At 39.9% G+C, this 14,931-nt stretch overlaps 1 protein-coding gene across 2 annotated transcripts; it reads left to right on the top strand.

The window, feature by feature from the left end:
• Positions 1–7,088: 7,088 nt before the first annotated feature.
• c7a (complement component 7a) lies at positions 7,089–14,838 on the top strand. 2 transcript variants are annotated; one of them, XM_059337988.1, is made up of 19 exons: positions 7,089–7,237; positions 7,516–7,600; positions 7,755–7,816; positions 7,946–8,024; positions 8,551–8,692; positions 8,778–8,922; positions 9,008–9,146; positions 10,477–10,620; positions 10,726–10,969; positions 11,268–11,384; positions 11,493–11,662; positions 11,776–12,004; positions 12,426–12,597; positions 12,695–12,782; positions 13,445–13,574; positions 13,658–13,846; positions 13,981–14,077; positions 14,195–14,376; positions 14,450–14,838. In XM_059337988.1, the coding sequence occupies exons 2-19, from the start codon at positions 7,595–7,597 to the stop codon at positions 14,632–14,634; spliced, it is 2,520 nt and encodes an 839-aa protein (XP_059193971.1). In that variant the 5' UTR covers positions 7,089–7,237; positions 7,516–7,594; the 3' UTR covers positions 14,635–14,838. The 2 variants fall into 2 exon arrangements, with proteins under 2 accessions (XP_059193971.1, XP_059193970.1); XM_059337987.1 differs by having other exon boundaries at positions 7,105–7,600.
• The last annotated feature ends 93 nt before the right edge of the window (positions 14,839–14,931 follow it).

The raw sequence follows: 14,931 nt of genomic DNA, 5'->3' as shown, positions 1-14,931 counted from the left end.
CTATGTGACGCATCATTTCATGACCAGTTTGTGGCTTGTTAAGTGCTGATTGCTTGGTTAGTTGTATAATAAAAAAATCATTATTAAAGCCATCAGAATACAATTGTGATTTAATTCAATCACCAAATGGCAGTACTCTAAATCTAAATCTAAAGTAGATTTGCAGCTTTTAAGCTCAGTATTTCATTCCCTATCTGTGCAGAGCATCCTAAAATCATCCAGTTTCCAGGGTGATGAGGATGGAGGTGGGTGGGCAGCGGCACCCAGGGTGACCTTGCTGAGACTGTGTTTTGTAATTCAGCATCTGCCATTCTGCAGCCAGGTGTTGCTCACGGAAAGGAAACATAGATAACTGAGATGTAGAGTGGCTCAGTGTGTGTGTGTGTACACTGTAGATTGAGGTCTGTCCTTGCAAAAACAAAAATCAGTATTTTATTGAATTATTCTGACCTTCTGTCACTTTACTGATAAAATAAGCATGCATCATTTTGTGACAAATCACTGAATCGAATGATCAAGTTCTCATATTATTGCTATTTTACACTTATTAACATAAGATGAATTAACATCATTCCCCACACACGTGCACCTTCTCTTCGAGCTGCACACTAAAATGTTATGATCGTGTAAAAGGGTAAGCCCACTGGATGAATATTCAGTGCTTTGAGTGCTTTGATTGCACATTACAGTATTTGAGGGAAGGAAAAGGCACCGTTTATAATATTTCTTTATGTAGATTCTTTTGCACCTGATGTGAAAATTCTTTAAAACTTCATCCCGGGGGTTGTATTTGGTTTCTGCGGCATATTAATGTGCTTTATTCCATTCCCCAATGGACTGCAGGTCTATATTAATGCTTTCACAGGGAAGGTGGAAGAAAAAACACTAATATACTATATCCTTGGATTTTATTGAAACAGGCATTTGCTGGAGGAATGAGAAAATGCAAATGCAGTTATTGTGTGCTTATTTGTGTGTGTGTGTGCAAGTTTGTATCTGTCTGTCACTCTCTCTCTCACACACACACACACACACACACACACACACACACACACACACACACAGGCTAACACACAGATGAAGAGGAGGTAGAGGTGTGGGAGGTAGAGATGGATGATGGCATTCAGACAGTTTAAAGAGGGGCAGTAACGAGATGCACAGTTTCAGAAAAGTTTGGAGTGTGAGGAGGAGGAGGAGTGATTTCACCAGACACTCCTGTGTCTAGTTAGGGAGGGGGTACACGACACACCGTGGTAATTTGTGTGCCAATAGAAGCTACACAACAATCTACAGTATTGCAGTGAGAGACATAAAAGACTGGGATACACAGTTAATCGTTAAAAGTCAACAAAGATGGAGTCATTATCAGGGACAGAGGTGGAATGTCGGACTGTAATGACTTTTTTCACTCTGTCAGTCACTGTCAAAGGGCAACCCTCAGCCAGGGGACAGAGAGACAGAGTAGAGTTCATGCGGTAAATGTGTCATTGTGTCTAAAAGGGCCATCGGTCAGAAATGACCACGGCTGGTTTATGACCTTGTTCATCACAGATCATCACAGAGTTAGGCATAAACCTGGCATTATTTTTCCTTTCTCTAAAAATGAACAAGGAATACTTAATTCTGTAAGTGGTAATAATTAATTCTGTAAGTGATTTCCACTCTCTTGACTTGTCACAGGCTTCATATCTTCATATTCCTGCAGTCAGTGGACAGTAAATGTCAGCTGTTTGAAAGAGATTGATTCATAAAGTTTTGAGAACATATACACTTTATATGTCAAGAATAAATCACATTGTCTCAATCATTTCATAGAAAGAGGTAAAAAATATTTTCTTCCAACTTTATGAGCGAACATGTACATGCTCTTTAGAGGAGACTCCCTGAGGTGTTCCCAGTCCAGATGAAACACATAATCCCTCCAGCACGTTCTGGGCTGATCCTGGGGCCTCTTACCAGTTGGACATTGGAACAGTCTTAACATAGATGGACTTTGGCATCTGGCTCAGCTCCTTCTTCACTGGCACAAACCAACTCACCATCTCACGCTCCATTCTTTCATCACTCTTTAGCAAGATCCCAAGATGATTGAACTCATAAGTCTAGGGCAGCAACTCAATCCCAACCCAAAGGGGGAAGTCCACCGTTTTCCAACAGAGAACCATGGCCTCAGAGTTGGAAGTGCTGACTCTCATCATAACTGCTTCACACTCGGCTGCAAACTGCCACAATGCATGCTGAAGGTCCCAGCCTGATTAAGCCAACAGAACAACATCGTCTGCAAAGAGCAGAGGTGCCGTTCTGAGGTCACCAAACCGAACACCCTCCTCCCTGCGGCTGTGCCTTGAGATCCTGTCCATGAATACCACAAACAGAATCATAGACAAAGGACAGCCCCGGTGGAGGCCAACACTCACTGAGAACATGTTTGACATTGAGCCGAGTACTGTACCCCATACACCCCCACAGGACTGCCCGAGAGACAGTCAACAAAATACATGAAGACTGGATGAGCGAACTCCTATGACCCTTCCAGCATCCTCTGCAATGTTCCTCCTGAATCCAAAGTTGGACAGTTGGACAGTTGGAGTCCTTTCCAGAACCTTAGAGTAAACTTTCCCAGGGAAACTGAGCAGCATAACAGCATACCCTGCAGTCTGGTCTTTTCAACCTGTAAAGGAACGTTAAACCTTTAGTTATCACTAAACAGTGAAAGTTTTTTGACCCCTGAGCAGGTAGATTTGTCTAGTATTGTAGAATAGAATGGAGTTTTGGGAAAAGTCAGACACAAACAAAGCAAAAAAAGATCTCTATACCCCTAGGTTGGGAACCATTGGCTTACAGCATGTTATCTAACGAGCTTAAACAGACTTTTTTTGTAGACTTTGTTAGCTTTTAAACATCTCCTTTATATATAATTCCTTATCCTGATTTTAGATGGTAGAAAGAGACAGTAAACATGTGGTAAATCAAGGTAAAATCAAGATAAATCAAACTAGGGAAGCTGCAGTTATAAACAGTATACATTCAAACCACTACGCTATCAGGACACAAATATCAGTTCGATGGCATAAAAAGATATGTTGCAATATGGTGGTTTATTCTGGAGGAGAGTAAACACATAACCACCATATTCATTGACTAAGTCTCTCTCTGTTGGAGCCTCGCAGCCTGTCGTTCTCTGGCAGACCAAACTTCCAGGGCAGATGGCGGTCAAAGATGCCCTCTGAACATCATGAGGTCCACAGAAGCGACACTAATGGAGGGCACGGTCTGGTGGCCTATTGTCTGAGCCAACTGTTATTCTAGCCTGAGGTGCCGGGACTTGGCACGCTGTTGTACAGTAGCCGAGTCATTAAGCATCAGGTGCTCATTCTAGAAATACAGGAAATTGCTTTTTAACACATTATCTCAGTCTGTTATTCACAAATGAACTATGTTTAGATCTAGAACTAATGACCTGAGGCGACACTGTGCTCAAATTACAGTTTTCTGTTATCCACCTATAGGAATGTAGTTCTTTAGACTTCTATAACAGATGGTGCACAAAATGAGAACTGTGTACAGTTCAGAAATACATTACCCTGCTGTATAGTGTTAGATAGAAGGCTCACTTTTCCACATGCTCTTCGTAGATGACAGTCAAGTAGAAAATGCTATGCAATTTCTGCATTGCTCCAAAATTGCTGTACCTGGAAAATTGCTCTCGAATAGGATGCTTACCTTGAGGGAGCTTCATTTTTTTGTGAATGCAGGGCTGAGATTGTGGGCACAAAGTGTTTGTTTGAGCTTTGTGTTTTTCTCTTCTTTGTGTTTTTTATGCCTCTGCTATTTGTTCAGAACCAGAAATTGTTTTACCATTTCCAAACCTTCATTGTCACTGTTGCAAAGTAACCTTTCTGATTTTAGATTGAGCTGCACAATAATTTTTGGGCAGGGTGGAATTGTCTCTTGCTTGTTTCTATAAATGATAGGCAGCTGGAATCAATGCCCACTAACACAACCTTACCTGCCCTACGGCTGCTAAAAACATTTCATTTGAATGCTCAAGCTCACTATTATTCCCTCTTGAGCTGCCAGTATATGATGGATATGCACAGTATGGCCTCCTGTCTAGCTTTGACAGCAGATGCATGCCCATAATGAGGCAAGGATGTGGCTTCAACATACAAATATAGGAACACTTCCTTATTAAAAAGCAGAGAATCTCCCTGCATACATACATTTGTTGTAATGCACTTCATCAACCAGTCTCTCTCAAAATGTGGACAGATCCTTAATATCAACATTTGGTAACACTTTCTATGAAGACTACATCTATAGTGCATTATGAGAGCATTCATAGTGAATTATAATGCTCATTATAATCAATCATAATGCATTATGACTGCATTCATAAACACATATAAAGCTTCATGATGCACTATATCAACAGTTATAAATATAGCTTATAATGACTTATAAATCCAAGTGTCTTATGAGTGCTCTTGACTGGTTATAAACTACAGGCTGACTGATGATGCTTATAATACATTACAACTACTCATACCCCTCTATACACACACCTCAACAATCAATTGTTATAAGGACTCATAGGATGCCATAAGTATAAATAAATGATCAGTGTATGCTTTAAGTAAAGTGAGGTTCATATAGACGCATCTATAATGCAGTATAGCTAATCATAATGTTTCATTGTTGGCGTTAAGTAAAGTGTAACACATTTTCATGCATTTAAAAGAAGCTATGCTGCATCATAAGTCATACATTGATCATTTATTTATACTTATGGCATCCTATGAGTCCTTATAACAATTGATTGTTGAGGTGTGTGTATAGAGGGGTATGAGTAGTTGTAATGTATTATAAGCCTCATCAGTCAGCCTGTAGTTTATAACCAGTCAAGAGCACTCATAAGACACTTGGATTTATAAGTCATTATAAGCTATATTTATAACTGTTGATATAGTGCATCATGAAGCTTTATATGTGTTTATGAGTGCAGTCATAATGCATTATGATTGATTATAATGAGCATTATAATTCACTATGAATGCGCTCATAATGCACTATAGATGTAGTCTTCATAGAAAGTGTTACCCAACATTTTTATTGATCCACTCTAAGTCCAGGTTTAACTTTAAAATCATGTCTTCATTGATCCTTTCATTTCCCTCAAATGCCCTCTACTTATTCACTACATCCAGGAGTCTGTTCAGCCCTGAATCACATTTCAGCTCTGAATCACATTTCAGCCATGAAAAGGAAACGTTTCTCAAATCTCTATTGCCCTCCAGTGTTTGCTAGACTATATCACATCTCAATACTCATGGTTATGTATGTGGGTTTTAATTTAGTATCTCTGTCAGTTTTTATTCATACATGCTTTCACTTGCAGCTAATCTCTCTCTGATCAAGTTAGTACTATCGTACTATTGTACATTTAAAGTAATTAACTGGCAGCAGCTTCACCTGCAAACTACTTTTTACAGTGTATTATTAGAACTAAATTTGCAGTATATAACTATATTCTTATAAATACACACACACACACACACACAATACTGTTCACATTTTTAAAGTAAATAACTGGATTTTTAAAGAGCAAGTAAAACATTTCAATGTCAGGCTTCTCCCAGATTACATTGCAATACACAATATGACACTGTATGGCATCCATACAATAGAATACTGTCAGATGCCTTGTTCAAGGGCACTTTGGCAGAGAAGGTGAGCACTGTAGATGTAATACCAGCCATCCTCCAGTTGCCAGTTTGACCTATTCTTGCCCTTTGGCGCCACTAAGCCTGGCTCGTGATAGATCCTATTGAGGTAAGTCGAGCAGGCCAGTATGTTAGTGCCTCTCCTTAAGTGTTGCATTAGATGTGAAGATGTGACCTAAACAACCCTGGGCGAGTGTAACCGTTCCTATCTAGGGAGTCAAATGAGTCAAAACCATCACCCTCTCAAGTGTGACATTAGGTGCGTTTCCACTATGTACTTTTCCCTGTAGTGAGCTGCTATGGGTGTGGCTTGAGAGAGAGGATCCGCCCAAGATCCACCCAACTTCACCGGTTCGTGCATGCGTGATTCATTTGCAGACTGGTGCAAACTCGACGCTGATATGTTAACAGCTCTTACTCCATATGCAGCTGGGAGAGACTGCGGGAGGACTGAGCTGCTTGTGAGTGCTTTGTGACGGCGCCTGATACTCATTAAAAAGAGTAGGAACGAGTCTCCAAAAGTCTCCAATAATACCAGAAAAAGTCACTATATTTGTCGCTAGTCGCTTTTTTGAAAAAGAGTCGCTAGAGGGATCTGAATAGTCGCTAAATATAGTGCCAAAGTCACCAAGTTGGCAACACTGCTTGTCTATTGTCACATTCGAACTCAGTTGGTTAGCTGCTATAAAAGTACCTAACTAGGGAACTAACTAGTGGGCGTAGCCAAAACACTCTCCAAAAAGTACTCAGAAAGTACTCAATTGAAACACGCCTACAAACCCTGCCAAAGTCACATCTAACATGCATTAAAAAATGAAAACAAATTGTTTTTATCATTGAAAACAGCAGCTGCTAAATACATCTCAACTCAAGGGTCCATTTGCTTGCTTGGTTTGTGGCTTTTGGCTGTATCCCATGGTCTCACATTTATTGCATTTATCATGAACTGTAGATATTCTTCCCATTATTCTGTCCACTTTGCCTTATAACTTGAGTTTGACCTTTGAACGAGCCTCAACTGTGAAGCCAAATGGATAAGAAGTATTGGGGGGAGGGGCTCAATTGTGAAACTAAGAGGCACTGACCCCAACATGACATTTCTTTCACCTTGTTTTGGAACATCCTTTTCTCACAGCAGACAGTTTGATTAGTCATAGTAGCACAGTAGAAGCACAGGGGTTAGAAATAACATTACTGATGTCTCTCTTCTAATCAAGTGTTCCAGTAAGCCATGACAGTGAGCAGGACCCTGAAACTGAAGCAGCTAAATGGAACTCAGCCATCATTAATTTGATTGTTCACACCTGTGCTTCTCCTACTGTGACATGTCAAAGAGGCCTATTACTGCACATGTTCTACAGGGTCCCGGGATCATTACTTATTTCTCACTTAATTTTCCGCACATCTTAATGGAACACAGCACTAATAAGTGTTATTAGTTTCACATCTGCTTCCCTGGCATGTGGAAGGTGAAACTGTGAGAAATGTCTATCATCTCAATAATAAATGTGAAGGTGAGAAGAAAAACAGCAGAGGGAGAGTTACTCTAAAGAAAACTTTGCTTTTTGTTTCACAATGAGTTTTTTGGCATGAGCCTCAACAAGAACATGTTGTGTTCTTTTAGTTCCCCCCAAAGCGTTCGCACCCCTCTAGTTATCATTTACACACACACACACACACACACACACACACACACACACACACAAAAACACACACACACACACACACACACACACACACAACTTCAGCAAATACCTCCCTTATGAGTTCCAAGGAATTTTCTTCTTCCAAGGAATTGAGAGTCTGACTCCCTAAAAGGAACAGGCCAGCGTCAAAGCTTCTTGAAGACTGTATGCTGCTCTTCATTCACCATGACGGTAAGTAGATTTTACACTTAATAAAACACATTTTTCTGTTATCTGTAAAAGCATTTGTTATACAGTATCTCTAAGACTATTTAAACATTACTTTGCCAATCTTCTGTTGTCTGTTTCTCCTCGTCTTTTCCTCTTCTCTTCTTCACTTCTTCAGAGCATTACACAACTCTTTTTAGCAGCCTTGCCATGGCTGCTGTTCCTGTTCACTGACAAAGGGTAAATCTGTTCTCACTTTGCTGTTTCAACATTTAAAAGAAAAAAGAAAAACATAACAAATTTGCATAAATATGCAGTGGTTATTTGGTTTCATTGACTGAGTTATTTTATTTTAATTGGATTCCCAAGGTTTTGTGTCCAGAGTGTTCATTGCCAGTGGGGACCTTATGGTGACTGGTCAGAGTGTGATAGCTGCACCAATTTACAGGTAGAGGTTTCATTCTAGTATTGAAAAGTGCTTGGTCAGGTTGTTCTCATGAACGGTTCGTAGTTATTCTTGAGAAGCAGCCATTCAACAAAGTTTTGGTCTAAATTTGACTGGTGTTCAAATTTCTTCACATCATCTACAACACAGTGTCCAGTAGTCATTTATAGTAGTTATTTTAGGCCTAAGTTATTTTTTCCTAACAAGCCATTTTGTTGCCAAAACTTAAGCAAGTAGTTTTAGGTCACAATGTTAGCAACATTTTTAAAACTGTGCTGCATACGTTTTTGTAAGAAACTATTCTAACCCGTTTATAAGAATACCTTATCCCTGCTTAGGCAAATGTTAGCATGACTTAAAATAGAGAACATGAAACACTTTAGTACAATTGTGTAAAAATAATAACAACAGTAATAAATTACACATTTCACCAGCAAAATAGCTCAATATTCTGTTTATTGTCTTTAATTAATGAAGAGATTTTTATATGTATTTGCTTGTTCGAATATTTTTGTTCATATTTGTTCAGACAAGAAGCCGCAGCATGACTGCCTACGCTCAGTTTGGAGGGAACCCCTGCGGTGGGGAGCGGGCTGAGACCAGGGCCTGTGTAACCACACAAGGCTGCCCTCTACAGCAGGGATGTGGAGAGAGGTTTCGCTGTAGATCAGGTTTGAAATGAAACTCTGTTCACTCCCAGAATTATACAGAATGTATAGCAGTCACTGAGCTGTCCGTCTGTTCTCTGACCCACAGGGATGTGTATCAGCCAGTCTCTGGTGTGTAACGGAGATCAGGATTGTGAGGAGGATGGACTTGATGAACGTACCTGTGAAGTTTCCAAACATATTGTATGTGGCCATTCAAATCCTCCACCTAACATTGATGTCATAGCCAAGGGGTAAGTGACAGATCGTTTTTGTACATTCACAAGCACACACAGGTACCATGTGCTAACCAGTGGAATGATTTCATTGCCTCTGTAGGTTTAATGTGGTGACAGGGCAGCGAATGGGCATTGTCATCAACACAAAGAGCTTTGGGGGACAGTGTCGCACTATTTTCAGCGGCGTCCACAATAAGATCTACAGACTGCCCCTTAGTACTATCCAGTACAACTTTATGGTTGGTCATTGAAAAACAGATGCTACAACAGCAATTAATATGGATTTTCCTTTTTTTCTGTGAAGGTATCCTATGGAGTTCTGATTGTTCATGAATACATGTTGACTTTCAATATTTCTCAACATCCTTCAAGCTACCTTCAGATGATGAAATGTGTTCATTGCTCAATGCAAAATAGGGACACAAAGCATAATGCAGACACCTGTAGAAGCAAAGCGCCATGCAAGAACGAGTACCAGTCAAAAGTTTGGACACACATTTTCATTCAGTGGTTTTTCTTTATTTTCGTCATATTTTCTACACTGTAGATTAATATTAAGGACACCAAAACTATGATGTAACACATATGGAATTATCTAGTAAACAAAAATTTCATATTTTATATATTGCTTTGATTGATTAAACACATTAAGAAGACAAGAAGTGTGCAAAACTGTCTTCAAAACAAAAAGTGCATGCTTTGAAGAATCTAAAAATATAAAACAAATTCTGTTTTTTAAAAATACTTTTTTTTACTACATAATTCCATATGTGTTCTTTCATGGTTTTGATGTCTTCAGTATTAATCTACAATTTTGGAAATAATAAAAAGGAAAAAAAGGACAAAACCATTGAATGAGAAACTTTTGAAAGGTACTGTATGTCATCGAAAGTGTTCAGCAAAGCTATTGACATAAACATCTAACGAGAGATTAGTTTGGCACCAACGCTCTCCTTCATGGGAAAACAATGACACAAGAGTAAAGAACAGTTTTACCTCTAGTCATAATGCTGGCGGCTTTAAGGTTATTTACACAATATTTTCTGCTACATAACACATTTGCAAAGATAACCTGTTGAATTGGTCATTGGTTACATGAACCTCGGCTGCCTCCTTCTGTTATCATTGCATTCCTATTTTTGAATTTTTGATCTGGTTAATCTACTAAAACTACTCAGTTAAAGTTAATGAAAGATTGTTCCCAAGCCTCGGTTAGTTGGCCAATGACATCTCATCCGCATCATTGTGTTTACACCTGGTAAATAATGAGCCTTAACATTACCTTCATTATTGTATCTAAATATGCAAATCAATTAGGTGGGGCTGGTGAACTTATCAACAAAAATGGTTAGTTACAGATCAGTGAAGGCAATGTCTTGGATGGGTGTTGATTAGTTCTAAAATACTTTTTAAAGACACCTTTCTAAACTGGAAAATTAGTGGTCTAAAGATGACTCTACAGCATCACAAGTGGTCAAAAACTCCACAGGGTACCTTCAAGATAAAAAATCTCAGTTTAGTGCTTTTTCTTCTGCAAAATTAACCTTGTTAAACCTGTGCTGTTCTTAGGTTCAAGTTCAGAATGACTTCAGTGATGAGATGTTTGAAAGTAAATGGCACTATGCAAAGGACATTGTCAACAGAGAGACATACACCGGGACCACAACAGGATATAAAAACTATGACTTTCATGAGACACAAGACCAAACTAAGGTGTGTAGGAATCTGTATTTAACACCAAATCCACTGACAATGCATACGATTGGAAAGAGAGATTCAAACGAGAAAGTTAAAGTTACTTCTTTTTACTCCTTCCAGACCCAGAGGCTTGTGGTTTTGAAGAACAACGTAGAGGTAGGTCAGTTCCAGAGCACTTCTCCTAAGTACATCCCAATATCTGAGGAGTTCTGGAAGGCTGTGGCTAGACTCCCATCAGTGTACGACTATGCTGCCTACAGGAAGGTTTTGGAAAGGTTTGGAACACATTACTTGTCTGCAGGGAGCCTCGGAGGCTCCTTCAAATTCATAGCCAAGATTGATCAAGAAACAGAAGTCCGGACGGGTTAGTATTCATAACTCATTATCAGCTCAATGGCCTGCCTAATTATGAAATAATCTCCAGACATCTGTCAGAGTCAGTTTGTCATGTTGATGAGAGAATTTAATATTCATGTTGGGACATGAACATTTGCAATATAATTTAAATTTTAAATTGTACAAAACAAAACAAATCTTGACAGTCACACAGAGGGTAAATTTAACTATAAAACTGTAGTTGGATACAATTTTAAGTATTGCCTCATGCCTCAGTCCTGCTGTTAATTTCTGACAATTTCCTTTGACTTCCTCTTGTTTTCAAGTCAGCGAAATCTCTTCCCGTGATATAACTACAAGGACTAAACGCTGGTTTCTTATATTCCCCATCACACACGTAACCCGTGATAAGGGTCAAAGTGGGTCCTCGGTTCCTTCAATTGGTACAACATTTTTTTTATCTACAACAAACATACCCCCAGCCTATAAAAGCACAACATTTCTGAATCTTTCTGTCATCCATGATCTCTGCAAACCTTTTTAAAACACAGATCGTAGTGGCAGGAACAATCCTGTGCAAAAAGTCGTTGCGACGGGAGGAGGTGCCGCACAAATCACAGCAGTAGAGGCCATGACGCTCTCTGAACCAGAGAGGAACTGGGAAGTGTACTCAAACTGGGCTGAGTCTGTCCGATCTTTTCCAGATGTCACAAAACAAACGGTGAGGGAAAGTAACATAAGCACTTTGAATGCAATGTTGGATTCATTTTATATACAATTTGTTGTGTCATCTTTTCAAAAAAATACAACCCTCCATCTCTCTTGATTTGGCAGCTGCGGCCGCTGTCAGAGCTGGTGAAAGAAGTTCAGTGTGCTGGGGCGAAGAGGCTCTACCTTCGCAGGGCCATAGAGCAGTACCTCACTGAGAGCGACACCTGCCACTGTCGGCCTTGCAGCAACAATGGCATGGTTGTCATGGATGGAGATGAATGCAAATGCATCTGTAAGCCTGGCACAAAAGGACCGAGCTGTGAGCAGGGAACTGAAGTGGAGGGTCAGCCAGGTGGGTGTTATATTTCAGACTGGTTCTTTAGCCGACTACTGCAGAAACACAGTTCCTCGTAAAATCACAAAACCACAGTTTAGTTTTTGTCAAGATTAAATTTATTAGGGATTATGGGAAGAATAGGAATGGGTGACATTGTAGGTAGAAAATAGTAGCTAAAGTTAGCTAGCTAGTATCCTGATACCAGTGGATTCATGCATTTGAGTTGAAATTGCAGTATAAAAAGACATTAATTCCCAAGAAAATGAACTCTTCATTTTGCATGGATCACATCCATTATGAGTTTCAATTTTAGCTTTTGACAGGATAAATATGGTACCAGAGTTAGTGAGTCACACTTCATTGAATGATATCACAGAGGCTGTAATATATTCCTCACTTTCTCCCTCTTTCTTCCTCTCTGTTTCTGCCCATTAAGGAGTGATTCATGGTAGTTGGGCCTGCTGGTCTGCCTGGTCATCATGCTCTGCGAATCGAAGGTCAAGAAGTCGTTCTTGCTCTAATCCCACTCCGCAGAACGGGGGGCAGCATTGTATCGGAGAACCCACTGAGACATCTGACTGTGAGGATGGAGACCTGCAACATTTAAGGTTAAAAGTGAAGTTTGTGTTACAGGAGGCAAATTTTCAGTAACAGGATTTACTTTGCAGTTATAAAACATCATATTTTTAACTGTTTTTTCCACAGAAAAATGGAGCCTCAGTGCTTTGACATTACTCTCACAGCAGGTCAGAAGTGTGGCGAACCACCTGCTTTAATCAATGGCTACATCCTGGTAGGCAAACCACACTTTTAATATTAGTACTAAATTGGTTTTCCAGTAGTGGCTCAGTATACCCAGAATTCCACAGTTCAGTGTTTCTCCTCATATAATTGACATTGTCTTTACATCAGTCAGCCTAATTTACACACCCAGATTTGAATATGAACAAATTGTGTCATTTAGTAAACCTAATAATATGCATCTAAAGTATAGGGCAAATGTGACTCAGTTGGTAGAGCGGTCGGAGGGCTGGTGGTTCGATCCCTGACCATGGCAGCCTACACGTCGAAGTATCCTTGGGCAAGATACCGAGCCACTAAGCCCCAAATTGCCCACCGATGCTGCGTTCATCGGTGTGTGAATTAATTTCTAGTGGTGGCAGGTGCACCATTGTAGGGTAGCCTCTGCCACCAGTATGAATGTGTGTGTGAATGGGTGAATGAGCGCAGTCTATAGTGTAAAGCGCTTTGGATAAGAGCGCTATATAAGTGCAGTCCATATATTGGAGACCCAATGTGGAAAAGCAGGTACCAATGTGGGAGATGTTTTTATGTTTATGTACAGTAAAACATATTATTTATAGTTGACACTTCCTAATTTCTGCCTACTTTTTTGAGGTTTGTGTACAAATATCAGAACTGAGAAATACAACTTAATCACCACATGCTCCACAGGACCCCAAGGATGTTTATCTTGTGGGTAATAGGGTTGAGTACTCCTGCACTGATGGTTACTATCTTCTTGGTAGTGCCATAGAATGCATGGCAGATAAAACCTGGTCTGCCAAGCCTGGACTCTGCACAAGTGAGTATGCGTAACCAAAGTCTAACATTCATGATCATGATAAATCAAAGTGTTACTTTTTTAAAGTCCGACTTTTCTTCCAGTCTCAATGTGCAGCCTTGAATTCCTAACTGAAGATGTCATAGCCACTCCTGTACAGAAGACCTATGGCATAGGTGAGATAGTCACCTTGTCCTGTCCAGCAGGAAGACAGCTAATAGGAGACCCAACAATTATATGTGACCCCAGTCTGCATTTTTCACCCGACCCACGAAGCATCAAATGCAGCCCAGGTATATTTTACTTCATGGTTTATATAAGTAATCTAATGGAACTGGTACCACAGTTTTCTTTCTTTCTTTTTTTTACTACATACTTTAGTTGTATCATTGCATGCATCAATATGTGATTTCTATGTATTCCACAGCCAGTAAGCCACAAACCAGCCCTCCTTCGGTGGAATGTAAACCATGGGAGAAGTCGTTCAGAGGGAAATGTGTTTGCAAAATGCCTTTTGAGTGCGGGTATGTTTACTTAACCAATTCTCAGTTTGACCATATGCATTTTTGCAAATTGGACTAATTTGCTTTATTTTCTTGTTTTGTGGTTATTGTGTCGATTGGTCATTTTTTTGTCACTAGTTCATCTTTGGGGGTGTGTGCTACTACTGCAAGTGGAAGATCACTCCCTCTGAGTGTGTGCAAAATGCATGCACTGCAGTGTGCGGGGACGACCTACACACTAGCAGAGGACAGCACCTGCAAGTGGCCGCAGCGTAACACAACAGGCTGCACCAACTGTCACATGTGGGAGACCTGTGATGGTAGGGACATGTCAAAGGTACCATCAATACATTATAATACACAGTATCTCATATGTGCACTCCATTCTTTCAGATCAAACCAATGAGTGTCGCTGTAAGGACTCCGCAGATTGCTTGACCCCAGGAATAAATGTGTGCGCCCGGGTTGGGGAGAATGCGACTGCAGCATCCCAAACCATGAGCGAGTGTGAAGCAGGACAACGGGGATGTAAGGGAGAAAAGGTTTCAGTTGTCAGTATCCTGCCTTGTGCTGGCTGAGGAAGCAGGAGGAGGGTTTGACTTTTTGACCTGATATCTCCACCTACCTTTACACATTATTATTTTAAACCGCTTCCCTTATATTCATCAATTGAATTAGTATTGTAAGTGCTGTTTCACCACATTGTAAAAGGACACTGTTATGCATGTATAAAACTATAATGTGACAATGTATTAAGACAAAGAATAAATAGCAAAACACCAGCCAAGTTGAATTTCTTTTAATTTTTGCACTATTTCATATTCAGAGACAGAGAAATGACCCAGAAATGTAATTAGATGTAATAATTACAGAGG

This window comes from Centropristis striata, chromosome 7 (assembly GCF_030273125.1).
Source record: "Centropristis striata isolate RG_2023a ecotype Rhode Island chromosome 7, C.striata_1.0, whole genome shotgun sequence".
Lineage (NCBI taxonomy): Eukaryota > Metazoa > Chordata > Actinopteri > Perciformes > Serranidae > Centropristis > Centropristis striata.
This window is presented reverse-complemented; position numbering and strand designations above follow the sequence as displayed.